Raw genomic sequence first — 26628 nt, forward strand, 5'->3', positions numbered from 1 at the left:
GGGGAAGACCCTCTATGAGATGGATTGATTCGGTGACTGGGGTAATCGGGATGGGTGTGTCAGAGGCGGTGCAGTTGGCGCAGGATAGAGCAGGGTTTAGAGCTGTTGTGCATAGGGTCGCTATGAGTCAGAAATGACTCGATGGCACATAACAACAACATCAGTCAATTGGCCAGCTAGCTGTCTTCCAAAATTCTTAGCCTAAGTTAATGAACACATGAAAGTCTGCATTTGTTTGCTGAACCCCTAATTGGTATTCCGTCAGTTCCTGGGGCCTTAGTTTTTGTCAGTGACGTCAGTGCTACTTGAGCATCTTCCTTAATTACCATTAGCTCTTGCTAATTCTTCTTCCTTAAGTATTTCAGTGTCAAGCAATTATTTTTCAGTACAGAGACATCTTTTGATGTTCCTGAATCATTCAAGATTTGTTTTTCATTTCTTCTTACTTGAGAAATGTGGAACATGATCCACATTTGGTTTTCAGTCTCCAGTTCTTTGCATATTTCATTATAATGCTTTGCTTTTTCTTCTCGAGCTACCCTATGAACTCTTCTATTCATTTCTCTTACTTCAGCATTTCTTCTCATTCTCCACCCCCCCCCCACCTTTGTAGGGAATTCTGTTGGCCTAGTCGTAAGAATAGGCACTGCAATCCTGAAGGCATGCAGTTTGAATCCACCAGCTGCTCTACAAGAGAAGCATGAGCAATCCCCTCTGTGCATTTGTTGCTGTTGTTGTTGTTGATGATTGCCATCAAATCTAGCACAACTCATAGTGACTCGATGAACAAAAGGCCTGAAGCCTTTCTATAACTATCAATATTTATCAAAGTTCATAGAGTTTCCAGAGGCATTAATGCCTCTGACAACCCACTGGAGGGTCAGCTTTCAACTGGTTCATATTCAATGACACAAAACAACTACTACATTATATGTTGTTGATGAGACTTCCTTCAACTTGATGTCTCTTTCTTCTTCATAAAGGCCAGCTTCTCTTAGGATTTTCTTAGTATACACATTGAATAGTTATGAAGAAAGTTTGCAGCCCTGATGAGTATACCTTTCTTGATTTTAAATCATGCAGTGTTCCCTTGCTCTGTTTGGACTACCGCTTCTTGGTCTAGGAACAGGTTTTGTATAAGCATTAGTAAGTATTCTGGGGTTTCCATTGTTCTCAATTTAGCCATAGTTTGTTGTGATCCGCACAGTAAAATGCCTTTGCATTTTTGAACTGCCAAAAGAGCAAACAGATGTCTTGAGAAAAGCTCGACCAGAATACTTCTTGGAGCCAAGGATGGCAAAGCTTCATCTCAGATACTTTGGGCATGTTGTTAGGAGAGGCTGTTCCTTAGAGAAGGATATCAAGTGGAATAGCCAGAGAGTCAGCAAAAAAGAGGAAGACCTTCAATGAGATTGATTGTACAGTGTCTGTGACTCAAGTGTGTCTGAGAGGAGAAGGATGGCAGAGGATAGGACAGGATTCAAATCACTTGTTCATAGGGTTTCTACATGTTGTACTCAACTCAATGGCACATAACAACAACAACTACTACATTACAGTCTAAGTTTCAGATTATCTTCTGACATTCATTTTGTTCTTTTGTTTCTTTGCAATGATCTTTTGTTTCCCCTCACCCCCCACACACATAATTTTCACTTTGGCACATTTTGATGAATGTTATGCTCCACCAACTTTGCTTTCCTACTATATTGATAGGCAATTCTGTTGTAGTGTATCTGGTTAGTTATAATTAAATTCTGATTTAATAAAAATACAAAATAACAGTGAAGCTAAAACATTTAAACATTAAGAATTGCAAACTGCTCACCTCCTTTCCACAGTTCATCAGGTGCTTGGTGATTGCTTATTTTTATAAGAACAGAGTAGCGTCCTTTCCAATGCTGACTTCATAGCTTCCTTTTCCTTTCCACTTTCGAAAGGAAGTTCACAAACAAGAAGCCATCGAGTCCCAAAAAAAAGAAAAAGAAGAAAAAAAAAGAAGCCATCGAGTCTCTTCTCCGGTGGAAATGGCAGTGCCACTGAGGCAGGCATGTTGGTGTCGTTCTCTATGCCTCGTCCTTGATGCATGTTGTTGTTGTTGTTGTTTGGTGCCATCAGGACAACTACAGCTCATAGCGACCCTCTGAGCAGTAGACCGAGCCTTGCGCATCTCTGCAGTTCTCAGTCCTCACGATCTCTGTTGTGAGCTTGCTCATAGTTGTAGTCAAGTTCCTGGCGAGCTCTGGTGGCCTAGTGGCAAGAAGCTGCACTGCAATCCCTGAGGTGCATGGTTCAAATCCACCAGATGCTCTGCTGAAGAAGGAGGAACAATCACCTCCTGTACCAGTCAGATCTGATTTGACGGTACACTCCTCCTCCTCCTCTTCATCATCATCATCATCGTCATTAAAAGTTCCTAAAAATTTGTTACCAAAAACCATCCTGTGGAGATGACATGCTCTTAAAAATCTTTTTAGGAGTCTTCTCTTAGAAATCTTCTCCATAAAGCGGCACTCTGTTGTCACACAATGAAATCTATAACCCAAAATATTTAGTGATTCTTTCCTTTCAGAGTTTAAGAAGACAAAAATCCCCAAATAAATAAATAAATAACTTTCCAGAATTAACAAAATCATTTTAGATGGTATACTAAAACAGAGCAAGTCAGAAAATGTGACTTGAGATTTGTTCTGTCCATTCCTAGTATTTGACCCCAATGAGATTAATTCAGTCACCCTTGAGGTCTCTCAGAAGTTAGGTGAGCCTTAGAAAAGCTCTTTTAGACGTCCATCCTTCCACATTGGGGTGGGGGTGCACAATAAATGCTTTCTGCAGCTCACTTGATACCTTCTGTGCTGTACACTTAACATGCTAGCCAGGATTGCATGTGTCCCAGATCAGTCTGCATCCCCCTTCTTCCCCAAGAATTACAGAGTAGGGATTTAATTCATTGTCATCAACTCTAAAGAAAGGTTTTTAAGGCTGAAGATGTTAAAAGATTATTGGACATTGACTCCTAGGTATTTTTTGAATTGCATCATTTTCTGTTTGCTATATGTAAGTATATGTGATTATCACTATATTAACTACTGATGCCAAATCCTCTTCTTTACTCAGCCCTACTAAGCCAGGTGCACCCTCCAGCTTCCCATCATGGCCACTGTTTAGTGTTTGAAGTGTATTTATTTTCTTTTTCATGGGCAAGGATCTACAGTTGCTAGAGCAATCAGACTTCTGTCTCCTCTATAATTCTTAAGACAGCAGCCACATTGGCTCCTTGAAGCACAAGCCTGAGGCCCTGCAGCAGTACCATGCCCAGGGTAACATCTTTCTTGCCATTGCAGCTGCTTCAGGCTCCCTCCTGTGAAAAGGCTTTGTGTGGCTGGGCACAGCTGAAACTGTATTCAATAGAGTAAGGAAGGGAGGCATCCAGGAACACAGGAAGCATGGTGGAAGTTTCCAGACAAATTTTCAGAAAAGTGACTGCTTTTCTTTACTTTTTCCATCAGTGAGCTGAGGGTACAAGTTGGGCCTGGATCCCACTAAGTTCCAAGCACTGCCAGGTGGCACAGAAAAACCTTCCTCTTGGAGGCCATGGGTTCTCTTCCCTTTCTCTGAATTACCTCAAAGGCTGCTAAAACAGGCCAGGCCTTTTGTCACAGCATTGCTTCTGCCAGTGTTAGAATGGAAATATTAACTCACTTTGTTCTTGGGAGTCTTCGTAAATTATGGTAGTAATCAGACAAATCGTGCAGAGTTCACTGAACAGAATCTTCTCTCATACTTCCGAAGCCTTTCCAGCTCTTCTAATCAGAAATTGTCTTCAGTTTGTGTTTGTTTTAGCAAAATTCTTCTCTTCAACAAAAATTGTTGGGTTTAGACAAAGGGAAACAGATTAAGGGTCATGAAATAACAAACCACGAATTCATTCTAGTGAAGAGTCCATACCAAGATTTTCATTCAAGTCTGCAAATACTTTTCCCACTGAACCAATGAATGTTACAAGGCTGAGTAGACACTGAAGAAGCCCTGGTGGTGGAGTCTGTAGCTTATGTGGTGCTAACCATATTGCTGGTGGTTTGAATCCACCAGTGACTCTGAGGAGGAGAGATGATCATTCTCCTCTCTTGAAATTTACAGTCTCAGAAACTCACTGGAGGGTTACTGTGCATCAGGACCCACTCGATGGACGTAAGGGGCTTAAAGGGGATACAAGGACTTGGCGATGAGTCATTGAGAGCATGTTGTGTCTTAACAAAAAAAATAACATCTTCATATTGCTATGTTCATGTGAATAGGAAAATGGCTAGGTTTTATTCTAGATAAATGAGAATACATGGAAATCAGAATGTTAACACCTTCATGGTATATTTGTGTGGGTTTCCACATTGCTCCTGGACTGAGCCAGCTGTGAACAAGCTGGTTTTGTTGCAATCCTAAATCCCAGTAAGGAATAAAAAGATATTCTACATTTGCGGATCTTGCACGGAGTTCTTACTCTTAGTTGACTATGTAGGTGGGCACAGAACTGCACTTCTAAACAGAATCTTGCTGTTGACTTTATTCCTGCCCAAAGCCTATATCACTTCCTGATCAAGGACTCAGGAGGTGTCCAAAAGGAAAATTCCATCCATCTTGACAATAAACTTAAATTTCATGTTACAATAGAAGAAGAGATTAATCTTTGACTTTTTAAAGCCTCCTAGAGATTGAAGGGCAAGTTCTCTGTGAAGTTGAATAAGGTTCCTGGACAGTCTAAATCACAGCACATGTTCATGTTTCCAGGGTGATCTGGCCCCATGCTAGGAATGCTTGCACATGTAAATGAGTGTATCATTTTATAAATACCATATTACAAAGTGGTACCTTTGTAAACTACCTATAATAAAGCACACCAAAGGCAACTTTATTTTAGTCTCTCAATATGGACTGAAGCTCAACATCAAGAAAATAAAGATTCTCTCGACTGGGCCTGTTGGTAGCTTGATGATGGATGGAGAAGAGATGGCGATTGTTGATAACTTCAGCTTGCTTTGTTCCACAGTCAACACCCTTGGCACCAGGAGTCAAGAAATCAAAAAGTTAATTGCTTTGGGAAAGTCTGCAGTTAGCAACCTCTCTAGATTACTGAAGAGCAATGATGTCATTCTGGAGACTAAGGTGCGCCTGATCCAGGCCATTGTCTTTGCAGATTTTATGCATCAGAGAGCTGGACAATAACTAAGGATGATAAAAGAAGGATCTATGACTTTGATGTATGGCTCTGGAGAAGAGTGTTGAATATACTGTGGAGAACAAACAGATCTGACCTGGAGATGGTGAAACCAGTTTTCTACCTGGAGGCAAAGATTTTGAGGCTCCATCTCACATAATTTGAGCATGTGGAGGGACCAGTTTTTGGAAAAGCACATCATGCTTGGAAGGGTGGATGGGAAGGGTGCAGGAGAGGAAGACCCAGGATGAGATGGATTGACTCTGACTGAAGAAGTAGGATTAGGTCTGTCAGAAACAGTTAGTTTGGGGCAGAACAGAACAGAGCTAACATACATAGAGTCACTATGAGTTTCAGGTGACTTGATAGCACATAACAGTAACAACATTGTCTACTTTGCTTCTATTAACAAAGAGATTGTTGTATTACTGTTTTTGTTGTTATGTACCCTCAGATTGACTACAACTCAGTGTCACTAAAAACAACAGATCTCAACCTCACCATCTCATGTGCCATTGTCATGATCTCTATCACACTCAAGTTTATATATTGAGTCAGGTAGACACATTCAGATGGTTGACACAGTGACTGTAATGGTAGACTAGATCCTATCAGAAATGGTAGGGTGATTGAGATCTGTTGTTCATAGGGTCACTATGAGCCATAGCCAACTTGATGGCACTTAACAACAGTAAAAAAGTTTATTGTGTACTTTATTTTTTTATGCTTTAGTTATTTTAATTTTTATAAATAAATAACATTTTTATTTTGTACTGGTTTACTTACAAAGTTCCTATACATTGTTGTGTTGTGGGGGTTTTTTCCTAGTTTTGAAATCATCTATTCTAGTATATCCACTTTAAACTTGAAATACTATTTCGATTGGGTTTTTGTTTTTCTGGTTTTAGTTTTATCAAACGTCTACCCATATTCAGCAGTGAGTACCAGAGGAATGTCTATCTGTACTTCATTGATTATGCAAAGGCGTTGCACTCTGTGGACCATAACAAACTGTAGCTGACTCTGAGAAGAATGGGAATCCCAGAACACTAGATCATGCTAATGCAAAACCTATACTTGAACCAATAGGCAGTGGTCAGAACAGAAGCAAGGAAACACTGCATGGTTCAAAATTGGAAAGGGCATACGCCAGGGGTGTGTCCTGTCTCCATACCTTTTCAACCTGTATGCAGAACAGATCATCCGGGAGGCTGGGCTTGATGAGGAGAAATGCAACATCAGGATTGGTGGAAGATCTATCAACAATCTGTGTTATGCAGATGACACAACCCTGTTTGCTGAAACTGAGGAGGACCTGAAATGCTTGCTGCAGAGGGTCAAGGACTGCAGCCTTCAGTATGGATTGAGGCTCAATGTCAAGAAGACAAAGATTCTCACCACTGGACCAACTGGCAGCATCAGGATGGATGGTGAAGAGAATTGAGATTGTTCACAGCTTTAGTCGGCTTGGCTCCACAAGCAACACTCTTGGCACCAGCAGCCAGGAAATTAAAAGACATACTACGATGGGAAAGTCTGCTGTTAGGGACCTCTCCAAAGTACTGAAGAGCAACAGTGTCTCTTTGGAGACTAAAGTACGTCTGATACAGGCAGTGGTCTTTGCAGTCACATGTTATGCGTCAGAGAGTTGGACAGTGAGTAGGGAGGGTAGAAGGAGAATTAATACCTTTGAGCTTTGGTGTTGGAGAAGAGTATTGAGGGTACCATGGACTGCTAAGAAAACAAACAGATTCATCTTGGAGAGGGTTAAATCCTTGGAGGCAAGGATTCTGAGACTTTGTCTGACATACTTTGGTCATGTTCTAAGGAGAGAACGGTCCTTGGAGAAGGACATCATGCTTGGGAGGGTGGAGGCCATCTAGGAGATGGATTGATTCAGTAACTGGCGTAATCAGGATGAGTGTATCGGAGACAATGAGATTGGCACAGGACAGAACAGAGTTTAGGGCTGTTGTACATAGGGTCGCTATGAGTCGCAAGCGACTTGACGGCACATAACAACAACAATAGCCCATATTCAGAAGCCAATTAAAGTTTCAAGCAAAGGAGATTGGTTGAGTAAACAATGGCACACACAATAGATTTACTATGAAACTGTTGAAGAAAGATAGGAATAAGGAAGATATCTAATATCTATGAAGTGATAAGGCGTGATTTCCAGGTCACTTATTAAATGGGGAGAAAAGCAAAGTAAAAGTTCATTACAGAATTATTAAAAAAGTTTGTATGCATTGTTTTTCACACCAGAACTTTCTCATTTCATTTATCTGCCCCCCCTCCACCCATCAAATTGTGCAGTCCTATGATTAACCCTCCCCACAACCACATTCACCTATCTTCATGCTGCTTCTACTCTCACTGTCCGTTCCTCCTTGGATCCTCATACATGTTCTATAATGATGATCTTATACAGTGTTTGTGCTTATGAGACTGAGTTGGTTCACATAGCATAATGTTCTCCATTCCCTCCCAAGTTAAGCAGTGATTTACAAAATTGTTGCTCCTGCATGCTGCATAGTACTCCATTGTGTGAATGTACCATAATTTCTCAGTCCATTCCATTGTGGTTGGACATTTGGGCTATTTCCATGTTCTTGCTGTGATGAATAACGCTGCTATGAACATTGGTCTACAAGTTTCCATTTGTGTCTCAGTTCTCATTTTGGGGGTATATTTTCCAAGCATTGGGATAGCTGAGTCATATGTAATTTCTATGTTCAGCTTTCTGAGGAAGTGCCAACTGCCTTCCAGAGCAGTTGTACCATTTTACAGTCCCACCAACAATGTATAATATGCCTATCTCACCAAATCCTCTTCAGTGTTTATTACTTGCTGTCCTGTTCAACTTTGCCACTGCTTCTGGGGTGAGATGGTATCTCATTATGATTTTTATTTGCATCTTTATTATTGCCAGTGATTTTGAGCATTTCTTCATATGTCTGTTAGCCATCCAAATATCTTTCTCTGTGATAAGTCTTTCCATGACTTTTGCCCATTATATAATTGGTTTATCAGTTTGTTTTCTTTTGGAGGCCCTGTTGTTGTTGTTTGTTGTTGTTATGTGCCATCAAGTTACCTGCAACTCATAACAACCCTATGTACAAGAGCCCTAAACCTTGCTCTACCCTGTGCCAATCTTATTGTCTCTGACACACCTTACCCCCATTACCCACTCACTGAATCAATCCATCTTATTGGGGGTCTTCCTCTCCTGAGCTGTCCCTCCACCCTCTCAAGCATAACATCCCTCTCTAAGGACTGATTCCTCCTTGCAACAGGTCTAAAGTATGTCAGACGAAGATTCAGGGTCCTTGCTTCTAGGGAGCAGCCTGACTTCACCGTCTCCAGGATGAACTTGTTCATTGTCTTAGCAGTCCATTCAATACTCTTCTCCAGCACCACAACTCAAATGTATTGAGTATCAATTCTCCTTCTATCATTCCTATCATTGTCCAGCTCTCTGATGCATAGTAAGTGATTGCAAAGACCATGGCCCATATCAGGCACACCTTGGTCTCCAGACTGACATCATTGCATTTCAGTACTTTGGAGAGGTCTCTGACGGCGGACTTTCCCAACACAATAGGGTTTTTTAACTTCTTGGCTTCTGCTACCAAGAATGTTGATTGTAGAGCCGAGCAAATTAAAGCTGTTTACAGTCTCGCTCTCCTCACCAGTCATCACAATGCTGCCAATCAGTCCAGCGGTGAGAATCTTTGTTTTCTTGATATTGCGCTTCAGTCCGTAATGAAGGCTGTAGTCCTTGAACTTCTGCAGCAAGCGCTTCAGGTCCTCCTCAGTTTCATCAAGCAGGGTTGTGTCATCTCCATAATGCAGATTGTTGATGAGTCTTCCTTCAATGCCACATTTCTCCTCATAGAGCCCAGGCTCCCAGATGATCTGTTCTGCATATAGATTGAAAAGGTATGGAGATAGGACACTTCCCTGGCATACACCTTCCCAGTTTTAAACCATGCAGTATTCCCTTGCTCTGTTCTGACGATCACCTCCTTGTCCGAGTATAGATTTCACATAAGAACAATCAAGTGTTCTGGGATTCCCATTTTTCTCAGATTCAGCCACAGTTTGTTGTGGTCCACACAGTCAAACCCCTTTAGTAGTCAATGAAACACAGATAGACATCCCTCTGGCACTCCCTGCTTTCAGCCAAGATCCATCTAACATTATCTACAATATCCCTAGTACCACAGCCTTTTCTAAACCCAGTCTGCACTTCTGACAGTTCTCTTTTGATGTGCTGTTCTAGTCATTTTTGGATAATCTTCAGCAGAACTTTGCTTGCATGTGAAATCAATGAGACTGTTCGATAATTTCTGCCCTCTGAAGCCTGTGGGTCAAAGCTGACACCTTCAAATTTTGGAGCACAAGGCAAGGGTCAGCAGAACACAGCATGGGGTACAACACGTATGGCAAGAGGTGACTCAGCTGACCCCACACTACACAGGTATGAACAATTACATCTCCCAGAAGGCTGCAGGTCAAGGCTGACACCTTCAAATTTTGGAGCAGTTTGGGTTTGTTTGTTTTTTTTTTTTTATTTTCACTCTAGAAAATGTTTTTCATGCACACAGGGATTTAATCTTTAGAGGGTCCCATTTATCAATTTTATCTTCTTTAGGTTGTACATTTCTGGTATATTTGTCAGTCTCTTCATGCCATAGACTTGGCCTTCTAAGCTTGATCCCATTTTGTCTCCTAGGAATTTTATGGTTTTGGGGCTTTACTCTCAGGTCTCTGATCTGCCCCGAGTTGATTTTGTGTGTGTGGTAAGAGATGTGGATCCTGTTTCAGCTTTCTGTAGGTCACATCCCAGTTTTGTCTATTCCATTTGTTGAAGAGGTTGTCATTTCCCCATTTGATAGGTTTTATTTCTTTGTCGAATATCAGTTTATCATAGATAGTTAGGTCCATTTCTGGGTTCTCGTTTCTGTTCCATTAGTCTATGTGCCTGTCCTTATAGTACCATACTGTTTTGGTTACTACTGCTGTGTAGTAGGTTTTGAGCTCAGGAAATGCTATGTTTTCTACTTCATTTTTGTTTCTCAGAAGTACTTTGCTGATTTTGGGTCTCTTTCTTCTCCAAATAAACTCGACACTTTTCTATCTCCTTGAAAAATTAATTTGGTTTCTGTATGAGATTGTGTTGAACATGTAGATTGCTTTCGGTAGGATAGTAATTTTCACATTGATTTGTCATATGCGTGAACAGGGCATATTTTTTCTACTTTTTTAGGTCCTTTATTGTGTCTTGCAGAACTCTTCTGTAGTTTTCTTTGTATAGTTTTTTTGTGTGTCTAGTTAGGTTTACTGCCTAGTATCTCATTTTGTAGTTGGCTATTGTAAATGGTATTGCTTTCTTGGTTTCCATTTCTGAGATCTTTGTTGCTGTAAAGGAATCCCACTGATTTTTGGATATTGATATTATATCCTGCCACTTTACTAAATTATCTACAAGCTCTAACAGTTTTTTTGTTGAGTTCTTGAGGTTTTCTGTGTACACTGTCGTATCATTTGCATATAGCAATAGTTTAACCCTCTCTGCCAATTTGGATGCCTTTTATTTCCTTCTCTTGTTGTATTGCCCAATCAAGCACTTCCAATACATTATGGAATAGAAGTGTTGACAGTGAGTATATCCTTGTCTGGCCCCTCTTAACAAGGAAAATGCTTTCAGTCTTTTTCCATTGGCAAATGTATTTGCTCTTGGTTTTCTGTGTATATACTTTTTACTCTGTTGAAGAAATTTCCTTCTCTTCCCATTTTACTGAGTGTCCTAATCAGGAGTGGGTATTGGATTTTGTCAAATGCCTTTTTTGCATCAATTGTTAAAATCATATGGCTCTTATTATTTGCTTTTTTAATATGGTGAATTATGTTGATTGTTTTTCTTGTGTTGACCCAGCCTTACATACCTGTTATGAATCCAACTTGATCACGATGAATTATTTTTTGATGTGCTTTTGGATTTTATTGGCTAGGATTTTGTTAAGAATTTTTACATCTTGGTCCATGAGAGTTACTGGTCTGTAGTTTTCTTTCTTTGTAATATCTTTGCCTGGTTTTGGTATTAGGGTTATACTTGCTTAATAGAATAACTCTGGGAGCGTTCCTTCTTTTTCTAACTTTTTAAAGTACTTTAAGTAGAATTGTTGGTGGATCTTCTCTATATGTTTGGTAGAATTCAGCTGTAACGACATCTGGTCCAGGACTTTTCTTATGGGGAAGGTTTTTTTTTTATGACCTGTTCAATTTCTTCTTTTGTAATGGGTCTGTTCAAGTGTTCTACATCTGTCCTTGTTAATCTGGGTAGGGCTTGAGTTTCAAGGAATTTGTCCCTTTCCTCCAAGTTTTTTACTTTAGCAGACTATTGCTTTTCATGAGTTTTAAAAGACTACAGGCCTGCGCACCAGGCTCTCATTGACTCCAACAAGAGGCTTCCGGACAGCCAAACAATCCAGAGCCAACCTCCCTCCAACACAGAGAAGGACACATGAACAATAGTTATAGAACAAAGTTAATGTCTTTTGTTTATAGGGTTGGTACTAGATGGCACTTTACAACAACAACATATAACTGCCAAGCCCTTGTCTCCGTTTTGGAGTTGGATGAAGCAGCTGAACTCTGTATCATGGTGCTTTTATTTTGAGTGAGAATCTGTGTGGATTGTTTCGTTGTTTTTATTTAAGCCTCTTGTTTAGAGTCAATAAGAAGACCTCCTGGAGGACACTTGCATTTAAGACCAAGCCCTTGTCTCCATTTTGGAGACTGGATGAAGCTGCTGAACTCTGTAAGATGGGCTGTCTTGTTTTGGTTGAGGGTCAGTGCGGAATGTTTGCTTGGTTTTGGTTTTGGTTGGGTTTTTTTTTTTTAATTTTTATTTAAGTCTCTTGTTTAGAGTCAACAAGACCTCCTGGAGGGCCCTTGTATTTAAAAGTTGGGCCCAAGGGATTATATTTTACAGCCATACAGTGCTCTTCTGTCAACTTGCTGTGCTGCGGTAATCTGGGTTTACTGTGATGTTGAACCTTGTGCCATCGGGGTCTCAAATGCCATAATGGCTGCCCAGTTTAAGTCAGATTTGGAATCAGAAATGACATCCACTTCCTCAACCACATGTTTCTGGAAACTCTATGAACTTGGAGAAATGATAGTTCTAGAAAGGCCTCAGGTCTTTTGTTCATAGGGTCACTAGGAGTTGGGTGTGACGGGTGTGACTGGACAGCAGTCAACAACAATATAGCTTTTCATAGTACTTCAGTATTATCTATTTAATTTCATCTAGTCTGTTGTGATGTCTATCATTTCTTGATTGAGTTATCTGTGTCTTCTCTTTTTTTTCTTTTGTTAAATTTGCCAGCGATTTGTCCAGTTTATTGACCCTTTCTTAAAACCAGCTCCTGGTCTTATTGATGGTTTCAGTTGTTTTTCTGTTTTCTGTCTCATTGATTTTAGCTCTTGTCCTTATAATTTCCTTCCTTATAGAGGCTGTAGGATTAAATGGTTTTTCTTTTTTTATTTGATGAAGATGTTGAGTTAGATCATTGAGTCTTCATCTTTCTTCCTTTTTTATGTGTGTGCCTTTTGCTGTGAACTGCCTTAGCTTCATCCCAAAGGTTGTGGTATATTGTATTTTTGTTTTCATTTGTTTCAGGGAACTTTCTTATTTCATTCGTTATTTCTTTTATTACCCAGTTGTGTTCTAGCAGAGAGTTCTTTAGTTTCAACATGGGTGGTTTTGAAAGCTTTTCCCTCCTGTGTTTAATTTCTAGTTTTCTGGCATTGTGGTCTGAGAAGATACTTTTTATTTTTTCAGTGTTTTTTTAATTTGTTGAGGTTTACTTTGTGTCCTAATATATGATTGATTCTGGGGAATGTACCATTTGGACAATTTCAAGGGTAGAGGGAAGGATATGTAAAGGAAATGAGAAAGATCTGGTATGAAAAATAATGTATATGACCTTTGTAAATGAACCAGTATAAAATAATAATTTTATTTAAAAATGTTACTATTAATCTAAAATGCTACTCACAATTAAAGAACCAATTATATTCATATTTACAAAATGTCAAGTGTCTAATAAAAAAGAAAGCAATTTGGTCCTGGAAAAAAAGAAAAATCATCATATAACCCTTTTTACTGTGAGATACAATTTCTACTATTTTTGCTGTCACTTGACCTGGCCATCACTGTGCATTTCTGCAGTCACTCATTCTGGCCTCCTGTGGGAATGAAGGGAATCCCAGGCCCATGGGAAAAACATTCTCATGCTGCATTCTTGAGAGCCTGGAATTGGGTGTGCACAAAAGACAGCTGCTGGAGGGAAGGCCTGCCTCACTGGAGGAAGGACGCACACTGACTGCCTCCTTTGACAGTGAGACCCTGATTCTGCAGGCATGTGTTGAGTGGTGCGATTTGAGTTTCCAGGTGCATGTTTTCTGCCTCTTGAAGCACCCGAGATTCAGTGGATATTCACTGGTTTGCCAGTGTTTCCATGTGTAGAAGACACTGCATCCACATCTGATCTTTGTCTCCCTCATGACGACAACTCTATGCACTTCAACCTAGTAATTGCTTAACTGTATTTCCTTTAGGGAGCTCTAGTGGCCTAGTGGTCAGAAACTGCATTTCAATCCCAAAGGCACTTGTTTGAATGCACCGGCTGTTCTGTGGGAGGAGGGACAATCTCTTCCTGTGTAACTAACAGCCTCTGAAAACTTGCTGGAGGGTCAGCTATGGGTCAGTTCTGACTTGATGGTACACAAGAAGAAGTTACTCTTATACTCATTTAAACACCATGAGATGTTTAAATTATTACTATTATTACTTTCTCTCCAATCTATGATGTTTGAGGGAAATCTCTGAAAATGGCTTGAGTGCTCACCTGCTCACCTGAAAACTGGAAGTTCACAACTGCCCAGCCGTGCCTGAGAAGGTGCCTTTATGACCTCGAAACTAAGCCTGGAAAACCCTAAGCAGCACATTTCTACTCCAGCATGTTGGGCAGACACGAGTCAGAATCAACTCCTGGGCCTCTGGGATTTAGTATTTTGAGACATTTCAAGTGTCACAGAAAAGTTGCAAGCATAGTGCCATGGATCTGACATAATCCCTCAAAAAATGAGTGGTTTATAAGAGATAAGCAGCTCTGATATAATCCACAAGTTGTTGAAAATTCACCTAATTAAACTTTTGTCCCATTTGCATTTTCTGTAAGCATTTCCTTTCCTTTCCTTTTTCGGGAGAAGAAGGGAGGGAAGTGGTGGTAGTGCGCCAAAACTTGACACTTTGAAACATTTTTACTTTTTGTCAAAATACTTCATTATGCATCTCCTAAAAAAAATAACATTTGTTTGCATAAATAAAGTTCTCATGCGTGCAAAGTTAAGCATTTATGCAATATTATTTTTTTTATCTAATGCATCTCTTTCCTCATTTGAATATCTCTACCTCCAATGGTATTTTCTAGCAGATTTTTGTTCAGTTGTAGTATATAATCAATGTACATTCAGATTTCTTCTTCCTCCTTTAACACAGAACAGCCCACAGCTTATTATTTCTTTATCTGGTATAAGGAATATATGGCTTCTTTTTCAGTACAGGAATGAACTGAAGAATTCAAACCAGTAGTTAGTAGAAATCCCCCATTTTGAGTGTGTCTGGTTGTTCCTCTGTGTGGAGGTGCTGCTGTCAATGGTGTCTCTACCCTTTCTCTGTGTTTGGGGTATCGATTCCTTTCTGTCATTAATAAGGTAAAGATTGAACATCTTGGTTCTTCACTGTCTTTTACCTACAGATGCCAACACCCACTAATGATTCTTACCTACATTCATTATTATACTGTGGTGGTAGGTCTTAGTTACCATTATCAGATTCGAATAATGAAGCTCAGAAAAGAAACAGAGCAAAGTCCCTGGTTGAATCAGGATGCAGGCTGGCCTGGCAGCCACTCCACTGTGATCAGTCTTTTTTGGATTCTCTTGGATTGTATAGAAACGCTTGGCTTCTGTTAAGGGAGTTCGGGTGGCCCAGTGGGTAAAGGAGCTGCACTGCCAACCCAAACACAATTGGCTTGAATCCACTAGCTGCTCCTCAACTGCCTTCCTTGAAATTTATAGCCTCTGAAAACCTGCCAGAAGCTCTGACTCAAAGGCACATAACAACTGTTTCTATTTAACCCATCACCTTCTTAGAAGCCACTATGCTTCTCTCAGGGTGAAGAGCCTATCTAATTTGGATTCTGTTGCACAAAGTTTCTTGAGGGAGGGTGCTTGGGGAAGCCTGCAATGAGGAGAGGGATGCCAGATGGGGCAGGAAAAGAAGCCAGTGAGGAGGTGTGCTCAGCTGAAGTCCAGCCTCAGCGTGGTCTCACTGGGAGCTGAGAGGTGTAACTAGCACTCAGAGTTGACCACACCTTCATACTTGTATCAGTACACCATTACCAGTGGGTCTGTTCCCGCAGAAGTATTGTCCTGGGCATTTCCATGAGAAAGGGGACTTCTGTGAGCTCTTAGCAGCTAGTCGTGGGGTGGGCACCTGGCCTGGTAAGAGGGACAGACAAACAGTGGGGATGTTGTGGAGCATCACCATTTCTCTCTATAGGCTCAGTATGCTTTTAGTCGATTCCTAAAGGTTGCCCCTCATAAACGCCAATTTGTTTTGTAATAATATGCTATAAACCTCAATGAATGGTTGAATGTAGCAGTTAACTTTGTCATTGGCAAAGACAAAGTCTAATTGATGGGTGCTTTTTATGAACTTCCATAGAACCTGCTCACCGAATTTCTGTCTGGACCAGGCCTTTTCGTCTAAGATCACTTGTCAGAACACAGGATTTGTTACTTCTTGAAACAACTGAGGAATGTGATCAAACAATATCACGTGTCTATTTAGATAGAAGCAGATGACGTTTATGGAGGGATCAAGGAAGTCTATGGGATCTGGGAAATGTCACTGTCACAGGATGAAACAGGCACTCCACAGGTCACAAAACAGAATACATGGTTGGATCAGAAACAACACAACATTCCTAATTGCCCCAAAGACCTCAGAGGATTTAAAGGAGGGGTATCTAGAAGGGAGAATTTGGCAATGGTAGCCCGTAACACATAAGTAGGATTAGGGTCATGGATCCACAGCATTATTTTATTACGTGATGGTCTCAGGACCAGTTTTTCTGGTAACCTATTCTTTTTCAGTCATGTCTGTTTCTGGGGATTTTTTGTGAAGATTTCCTGTAGATAATCCTGAATCTAAAGGCCTTTTAGGCATAGCTTGCATCTGTTTGTAGTGACAAGGACCCTTCAGGAAAAGATTAGATAGTCTATACAGACCAGATCAAAAGAAAAAACAGAAAGAACATTGCCCTTGGGGTATATGTCACATGTCAGCACCACAGAGAAAGAAAACAGCCCTCTAGAAAGGCAGCTGTGAAAAGTCCAACATGGACACACACACACACACACACACACCAGTGCCTCTGACTAGGCTCTCACCCAGGCATCACAGGATGTCCCCATCCAGCATAGTTACTCTCTGTCAGGACTGTGGTGTTAGGAGTCTAATAGAGTTTGCTTTATGTAGAAATTGATGACTAGAAATAACAGAAATGAAACAGTTTTGTACACAGAATCTGATTAATCTTTCAGTAGCTGGTTACTCATCCTATTTCAAAAAAAAAAAGAAAGCTGTAGGTGAAAAAGTGTTCTAAGCCTGCAGATCTCAAGCAGTGCTTCTCAAAGTGTGGTCCTAACACATCACCACCATCCCAGAGCTTGTCATGCAGCCTTAATGTGCAGACTCTCTGAGGTGGAACCCAGAAACCTGGATGGATCTGCAGGCTTCAGTTTGGAAAGCACTGATCCAAAGACCCAAAGAGGAAGGAAGCTTAATGGAACAGTGCTTACGCACTTGACTATTAAACAGAAAGCCAGTGGTTCAAACCCACTAGCCATGCTTCATAGTCTGTTTTCTGTAAAGACTGTTATTGTAATGTACCATCATCAGAGTGGAACTGACTCAGAGCTGACCCTCCAGCAGGTTTTCAGAGGCAGTAAATCACATGGGAGGAGACTGCCTACCTTTCTTTGGTGGAGCAGCTGGTGGATTTGGGTTAACAGCACATGTACTCATGTCCTTGCCACTAAACCACCGCTTTGGAAATCCTGTGGGACAGTTTTACCATGTCCTGTAGGTGCCAAATGGTTCACATCCACCAGCTGCTCTACTGGAGAAGGATGGGCAGTCTCCTCCTGTGCGATTAATTGCTTCTGAAAACCCGCCAGGGGATCAGCTATGGGTCGGTTCTGACTCTACAGTACACAACAACAACATAGGTGACCTAATGGTAAGAAGCTGTGCTGCAACTTTAAAGGTAGGTGGTTCAAATCCACCAGCCACTTTGTGGAGGAAGAAAAGATCGCATTCTCATCCTGTGCTGTTAACAGCCCCCAAAAACCTGCCAGAGGGTCAGCTATGGGTCATTTAGAACCATGGTAAAAAACATCAGGTTGCTGGGAGTCAGAATTGACCCACTTTCATGGGATTTGATTTGGATTGTCAATTCAAAGCTTTGGATGTCAAACAAACTTGGCAGCTCTTTAGGACCAAAGAGGAACTTTAGACTATTCTGATGCCTGAATTTCATCTGTAGTGCAGTCTGGCCATTAAAGCCATTTTTATTTCCCTTCGTGATTTTAATGGGAAGCCAGAGTTGAGGATAACTAAAATCTGGCTTTCTACCTAACTTAGAAGGAACTTTAACATGACCTTCGTTTTGAAAAGTGTTGTGACTGTAGATACTTCTGTTACCTTGAGGCCCTGTTTTGGCATTTTCGGAAGAGAATGGGATTCTTCCATAAGGAAACTTGCAGCTGATGCAAAGGAAAACATTCACATACTTAAGAGAAAACAACATATAAATCTTAAAGGAAGCATGAAATTCTTCAGCCCTGTAGAAATTCCAAATGAAGAGGAAAGAGTGTGCATAGTGAGTGATATCCAGCTGCCCCCCCACCACACACACACAGAGCCATTGTGGTTATTATCACTCACTATGCACACTCAAAAATTCCTCCTTGAACCCATCCTCCTCCTCATGGAAATACCTCATTTTAAAAGAAATTTATTCACTCTTGGCTTATTTTGGCTTCATCTCTACTTTTCTCAATGTGGAAGACTTTAGAAAGACCATACACTTAGATTTCTTTGAGTCGAATTATTTGAACTGTCCTTGGACATGGGATGTTTCTTCTTACTGTCCCAGCCTCATGATCTGCTTTTAAAACACTAGAGTCCTAGTGCATATTTCCAGGGCTGTTGCTAAAAGTAAATGAGAGAATGTGTGCAAAGGCTTTGAAGTAGAGCAGACACTCATAGATATTACCTTATAATCATGCATTTATTTGTTATCCATTAAATTGGGTGTACTATGGCCCTCAGTTCACGAATGTTTATGGTTCAGTTAGATTCATAACTTCTTGGGCCTCTCTTTCCTCATGAGAACTAAATACTCCCTGGGTAGTACAAATATCAGCCTTTTAAAGTCCTGAAGACAACCTATTCTGACCCACTTGGATTTGTCATTAAATTGAAATGACTCAATGGCAACTAATTTTGACTGTGGTTTTAACAAGGTTAGTGTTGACACTGAAGGAAATGAAGGAGGTCAAGTGTGACATTATGAAATATTGAGACATAGCTACATATCATACATTAATCCTTTTGAAGTGTACAATTCAGTGCTTTTTATATATTCACAAAGTATGTGACCATCACCAGTGCTAATTCCAGGATATTTGCATGGCCCCATAAAGAAATGCTGTGCCCTGCCCCCAGCCCTCTGTAACCATGTGTATACTTTCTGTCTCTGGATTTGCCTGTCTGAACATTTTGTATTTTGAATCACAAACTACATGACCTTGTGCTTTGACTTTTTTCACTTAGCATTGGGTTTCCAGTGTTCATCCAAGTTGTAGCATTTGTTCCTTTTTTTTATGACTAAGTAATATTTCTTGTATGGATATACCACATTTTATTTACCCATTCATTAACTCTTCGATTGAGTTGTTTAATTTTTTTCCTATGATGAATACTGTCAACTAATTTTATTTCTACTCAGCACTGTTCCATTGTCAGATTTTATTATAAATTATATTAGTAATATTTTTACAAAGTTCTTGAATGTATGAGATTTAAAAATCTCAATTCACTTGGATAACAAACTGAAACTATGAGGGAGCTCTGGTGGCAAGAAGCTGAGCTGCAATCCTGAAAGCGCACTGTTCAAATCCACCAGATGCCGGAGAAGGAGGGCGGTACACAGCAATTAAAAATAAACAAACACACACACAAACAAACACACAAAAGTATGAGAGTTTTAGCTTTGATGCCTAAAGAACAGGACTGTGGCCAAGCTTGTAGTTAACAAGAAAAACAAATTGCACCAGGGTGCCTAGTGTTTCTGATGTATGCTACTTACTGTGCACCAGGACCTCATTGTTTTGTTGTTGTTAGCTATCTTATGCTATCCTCCCAATCTTTGATTTGCATGAGCCCATTGTTACAGTCACGGTGTCAAGCCCTCTTGTTGAGGGTATTCCTCTCTTTCTCGGACCCATTCTACTTTTGTCAGCATGATTTTTCCCCCCAAGGACTGTCCCCTCTTGACAACATGCCAAAAGTATGTAAGATAGAGTTTCTCCATCCTTGCCTCTAAGAAGCACTTTAGGTGCACTTCCTCCAAGATAGACTTGTTTGTTCTTTTCAGACTATGGGAATTTCACCAGCACTATATTTCAAAAACATCAATTCTTTTTCTGTCATCTTTATTCGTTGTCCAATGTTTAGATGCATAGGAAGTAATTGAAGAAACACTGACTTGGATCAGGCACACCTGAGTCTTTAAACTGACACTGTTACTCTTTAAAACTTTGGAAGTCTTTGACTGAAGCTTTTCCCAATGAAAGACATCTATCTTTTGATTTCTTGACTGCTGTTATCACTGATATTGATATAAAATAACACAAAATCATTGACAACATCAATTCTTTCTCCATCCATCAAGATTTTACCTGTTTTTCCGGTGAGGAGGATTTTTGTTTTCCTAATGCCAACATGTAATCCATATTTTGAGGGCTCTAGTTATTGATCATCTGCAGCAAGTATTTCAAGTCCTCTTTACTTTGTCCAAGCAAGATTCTGTTATCTACATAACTCATGTCGTTAAGTCTTCCTCTAATTCTGATGCTATATTTTTTTTAAAGTTTTTATTTTGTACTGGTTTGCTTACAAAGTTTGTATACCCTGTTTTTCACACTACATTCATATTGTGTTTTATGACCACTCTCATTTATTACTTGTGTTGATGTTGTTATGTACCATTGAATCACTTGCAACTCATAGAGATCCTGTGTACAACAGCCCTGAACCCTGCTCTATCCTGTGCCAAACTTACTGTCTCTGATACAACTCTCCCCATTTCCACAGTCATTGGATCAATCCATCTCATCCAGGGTCTTCCTCTCTTGTGCTGTCCCTCCACCCTCCCTAGCATGATGTCCCTCTCCAAGGACTGGTCCCTCCTTGCAACCTGCCCACAGTGTGTCAGATAAAGCTTCAGATTCCTTACCTCCAAGAAGCAGCCTGGTTTCACTCTCTCTAGGACGAACCTATTTATTCTTCTATCAGTCCATGGTATATTCAATAGTCTTCTCCAGCACCACAGCTCAATGGCATCAATTCTCTTTTTATCATTCCTAGTCATTGTCCAGGTTTCTGATGTATAGCAAATGACTGAGAATACTGTTGCCTGAATCAGGCGCACCTTAGTCTCCAGACTGACATCATTGCTCTTGAGTACTCTGGAGAGGTCCCTGAGAGCTGAATTTCCCAATGTAATACTTCTTTTGATTTATTATATTTTATAAAATCAATCCTCTCCAAAATATGCCCACCATTTCCCTGTCTTTCCCCACAGTATCTTTCCCATTTCCTTTACCCACCCCTCCCTCTACCCATCAAATTGCACAACCCTATGATTTCCTCCCTGCCCATCCTCACTCCTCTTCTCCTGCTCTCCCCCCCACCCTTGCATCTTTATACCTGTTTTACTTGTTGTCTTTCTATTTCTACAATAATGTTCTTTTATAATATTTGTCCTTATGGGACTGAGTTCACTTCTTTTTTTTAATTAAATTTTATTAATTTTAATGAACATTTACAGAAATTTTGGGTTTTCATTCATTCATTTTTGCATTATTTTCTTTACCCTTCCCCCCTTCTTTTTTTTCCCCCTTGAAAGTCTGTTTTAATTGTCCCCTGAGTTCACTTCTTATGCCACATTCTTCCTCCTATAGTTCAGTTTCTTGAATGATTTTCTCATTGCTTATGAATATGTTGTATGTATGTTTATGTATATATTTAATTGATATGTATATATTGAATAGATTTGGAGAAAGAACACTATCCTGATGCTCATGTATCCTGATTTTAAACCAGACAGTGTTCCCTTCTTCTGTTTGAACAAAGCTTCTTAGTCTAGGTATAGGGCCTCCTTGTTGTTGTGTTCCATCTTGTCGGAACCAACTCATAGCCGACCCTCTAGCATGTTTTTAGAGGCTGTCTAATCGCGTGGGAGAAGATTGCCCATCTCTCTCCTGCGGAACAGCTGGTGGGTTTGGGCCACCAGAGCTTCCTCATTAAGTTACCACGTATGGAAATTGGGCCTCATTAGGTTACCATATATAGAAATTGGGAGCTCTGATGACTTAATGGTAAGGAGTTATGCTGCCAGCCCAAAGACATGAGGCTCAAATCTAGCAGGCGCTCCATGGGAGAAAGACCGGCAGGCTCCTTCCATGTGTTGAATTGCCTCTGAAAATCTGCTGAAGGTTCAACCTGTGAGTTGATTTTGACTCTAGGATACATAGTAACAACAATACGTAAATTAACATTTAGGATTCTGTCCTCAAAGTAAGGAATGTTCTCCGCTCCAAAACAAAGACTGTAGTACAATTTTTACCCTCAAAAAGTGTTTAGGCAGGAGGGGCAAATGGAGAAGGCAGTATTCCATTAGACTAGTAGGCCTGACCTCCAAGACTGCAATGATGGTCTGCTTGTATGGGAATTACTTGTATGTATTATATTACTGCCATTGTTTGAACCATCCTCAATTTTGTCTCTCCCAGCATGGTAAGACACAAGGATGATGGTTCTTCTGAAGAGAAAGATGCAAAAGCCTGTCCCCGGGATTCTGGTTATGACAGCTTCTCCAACAGACTCAGCATTTTGGACCGACTTCTCCACACCCACCCCATATGGCTGCAGCTGAGTCTGAATGAGGAGGAGGCAGCTCGAATCCTACAGGCCCAGCCTCCAGGGGTAAGACTTGGAACAGGTTAGAGCACATATTTTTCCCAGAAAAAGGGAGCATAATTCCTAGATTGTACATAGGTTGCAATACAGAGGAACTCTGGAAATTAAAGCGACAGCTCTGAGTTTGACTGCTGACAAAGTTTATTGTCTTGGTTACTATAGCAGCACAGGACCATAAGGCATCCAGGTAAGACAGGCTTCTAGTGTGACACCCTGCACTGAGCTCTTGCAGGTAATGTGGAGCTTTGTTCTGAGGTCCTCACTTGCCCTGCTGTTCTCCCTTCATTCTTAGCTTGATAGCCTTGCCAGGCTCCAGCTTTCAAGCTTGGAGTCCAACTCTTCAAAAATCCTATGTCCAAGACTTGTCTGCTCCAACTGACTATGTAGTCCTCTTTGTATTGAACTTTCTCTGATGTTTTCTACTTGGATCAAAGTCTGAATTGGTTTCTTCAGCTACTGGCTGTCCTTCATCATGTCAAGATTATGCCAGGAGTCAAATAATTTTTATTTAATTATTGGCATATTATGAGCAATAACATCTTGCTACCATATTTACATTTAAGTTAAGGCATTTCATTAAGTTTGCGCTTATTAAAATGAAGCAAAATGTAAAAGTTCATTCCTCAGCTGTACTAACCACACTTCCAGTGCTCAATATTAGATGCCACAATATCCAGAGCATTTAACATCACAGAAAATTCTGCTGAACAGCACTTAATGCCTATTAAGAGGCTATTTTTGAAAGAAAATAAAGTTCCAACACATAACTAAAAAAGAGAAAATAAGATAGATATAAAAGCAAAAAGAAAATTCTTATCAGCAGCTGCTGAGTACCGTTGTCATAGTTGATCAAAGTATATAAAAAATAAACTTTTGAGTTTCTTAGCAACCAGAGCATTTACCACATTTTTACTTCTAAGTTAATCTCTTATTTTTTTTTTAATCACAACAAAAATTTACATAACCAATGCACCAATTCAGTAGTTTCTTTATGTGCAATCCAGTGTTACTGACTACGCTTTTTTATGTTGTACAACTGTTGCTGCTACGCTTTTCTAAATTATTCTACCACCATAACATAAACTCAGTAATGCGTTTCTCCTTTTGTTTTTTTTTTTTTGTTTTGTTTTGTTTTGTTATTATTATTTTTGTGTGCGTGTACCGTCAAATCAGATCTGACTGGTACAGGAGGAGATTGTCCCTCCTTCCTCGGCAGAGCATCTGGTGGGTTCGAACCATGCACCTCTGGGATTGTAGTTGCAGCTCCTTGCCACTAGGCCACCAGAGCTCCCCTGCGTTTCTCCTTTTGATTCTTACCTGACAGAAGCAGACAGGACTAAGCTCTCTGCCTCTGTTGGAACATTCTCAGAGTTACTAGCATTTGAACAAGTTTTCAAGTTAGAACTCATAACTGACCCTCCAGTTGTTTTTCAGTGGCTGTAAAACACAGGAGGAGATTGTCCATCTTCTTCCCAAAGACCAGCGAGTGGATTTGAACTGCCTGCCTTTGGGTTTGGCAACACAAATCCTCAGCCACTAGGCCACTGTGTTGCTGGTGTTGTTATGTACTGTTGAGTCAGAACTGGTTCAGAGCTGACCTTCCAGCAGGTTTTCAGAGGCAGTCAACTACACAGAAAGAGATTGTGTATCTTTCTCCTGTGGAGAAGCTGATGGGTTTGAACTACCTGCTGGTGGGTTGGCAGCACAACTCTCTACCACTTGGCCACTGTTATTGTTGTTGTTGTTGTTGTCATCAGATGTCACTGAATTGACCACATCTCACAGTGACCCGGTGAACAAGATAGTTGAACTTTGTCCTATCCACAGCCATCCTCACCGTCCCTGATAGACTTGAGCCCATTGCTCCAGCCTCTGTGTCAATCCATATCACTGAGAAAGGGTACTACCTTGGGTGGCACATTCTGTGATGCCTTTAGTGCCTCCGTCTACGGGATTAGTATCCCTTTGTGACAGTCTCACTTTCTTATGAGTTAGATGAATTGTCTACTCCTGGAATTTTACAAAAACTTCATTAAGAAGGAGATTGTCACCTTCCTACACAACTGTTCTCCTCCCTAGCCGCTTTCTTCCCAGTGAAGGGCTTGTTCATTCCTGCCTAGACCTGTATGGCAGCCCAACATTTCATCGATCTGACTGATCCTTCCACAGAGCCCATGTGAGAAACTGAGTAAGCCACTGAGACGGTGAGGGAAGGAGTCCTTATAGGTGAGAGTGGCCACAGCAGGACAAAAGTGGGAATGGTGGAGAAGACACAGATGCTGGAAGTGTGTGAAGGAGGTTTGAAAGACTGGCCCTGGACACTGAGTAAAATCACCCTTCAGGATGCCATCACCCTTAGTTATCTGCAGCCTGAGACAAAGGACCACAATTGTTTTCTGTCTTGGAACAGATGATAAAGAATTTGGGCTTTGCTACCATTCTGTCACTCTCAGTTCCAACTACTCAAATCTGTAATGCAAAAGCTTCCTTGAACAACTTGAAATTAATGAGCATGACTGTGTCCCAGTAAACCTTCATTTACAAGACAGATGGCAGGGTGGATTTGGTCTGTGGATTGCAGTTGGCCAACCCTGCTCTAAAACAGTCAGACTGCAGACATTCAGGAAATAGACCCAGAAGTTGTGCTTCTCTGTGGTCCCAAGCCTTAGGGAGATTCCTCCTTTCAAAAGACCCACCTTCTCACATACAACCAGGAGAAGATAAAATAGATGAATTTTCTAAAAATCAAATCCTTATGCACATCCAAAAACTTCTCCAACAGAGTAAAAAGGGAAGCCACAGGCTGGGAAAAAATATTTGGTAATGATATATTAGATAAGGGACTTATATCTAGAATTTATAAAATACTTGAGCTCCACAACAAGATAAATGTAAATAATGCAATAGAAAAATGGGCACAGGATATGAACAGACACGTCACCAAAGAAGACATTCAGATGGCTAACAAGCACATGAAGAAACGTTCAAAATCCCTAGTTCTAAGAGAGATGCAAATCAAAACAACTATGAGATATCATCTTACCCCAGTCAGAATAGCAAAATTTAACAGAACAACAAGCAACAAATGCTGGCCAGGTTGTGGAGAAACTGGAACCCTTATTCACTGTTGGTGGGAATGTAAAATGGTGCAAACACTGTGGAAGGCAGTATGGCGCTTTCTCAAAAAGTTACAAATAGAGATACCATTTGACCCAGCAATTCCACTACTGGGAATATACCCCAAAGAGACCATAACTGACATCCAAGCAGATTTATGCACACCCATATTTATTGTGGCTTTGTTCACAATAGCAAGAAGTTGGAAACAACCTAAGTGCCTATCAGCAAACGAATGGATAGAGAAGCTGTGGTATATTCACACAACGGAATACTATGCTGCATTGAAAAACGAGGAACTCATGTAAAATTATTCAAAATGGGCGAGTCTGGAGAATATTATGCTGAGTGAAGTATCTCAGTCACAAAAGGACAAATACTGCATGGTGCCACTGTTGTAAAACACGACTGACATTGGAGTTCGGGGAAGACTGAGAAAGATGGGTTCAATAATGCCTTGAAACAGATGAGGGAGAAAACTGTTTAAGAGGGATATGTTATTAGGTATTTTTGTCATGACAGGAGTCCAGAGCAAAGGCTGCAGAGTGGAATAGACCTGGGGGGAGGGATTGTAAAGCAATGAAATAATTTTTCTTTTACTTTTCCAAAAGGGTAGTGTACTAGGGAGGAGGGTTAGGAGGGGAGAAAAGTGCAACAATGAATGAATGGAAATCCAAAGTCTCTGTAAATTTTCATGGAAATTAATAATAAATTTAAAAGGGGGGGGGAAAGACCCACCTTCTCTCAGCCTCCCTACAATTCTTTTTGTAGTTACTCATCAGAGTTCTGCATAAGAAGCCTCTGCTTTAGTTTTAGTGTTCCCTGGCACTGGACTCCCAGAACAGACTGCAAGAGGAATTTTATGGGCACAGTCATATGGGTGCTG

The 26628-nt window shown here is 40.5% G+C and overlaps 1 protein-coding gene across 1 annotated transcript in view; it reads left to right on the forward strand.

Annotated features, from left to right (window-relative positions):
* Nucleotides 1-26628, forward strand: part of RIN2 (Ras and Rab interactor 2) — a 133824-nt gene that overhangs the window by 28528 nt on the left and 78668 nt on the right. Inside the window, exon 3 of the mRNA XM_006895662.1 lies at nt 22439-22631. Within this exon, the coding sequence (XP_006895724.1) occupies nt 22439-22631 (193 nt within the window). The remainder of the gene's footprint in view (nt 1-22438; nt 22632-26628) is intronic.

This window comes from Elephantulus edwardii, unplaced genomic scaffold (assembly GCF_000299155.1).
Source record: "Elephantulus edwardii isolate Elephantulus edwardi_28Jun2011 unplaced genomic scaffold, EleEdw1.0 scaffold00172, whole genome shotgun sequence".
NCBI classification, from domain to species: Eukaryota; Metazoa; Chordata; class Mammalia; order Macroscelidea; family Macroscelididae; genus Elephantulus; species Elephantulus edwardii.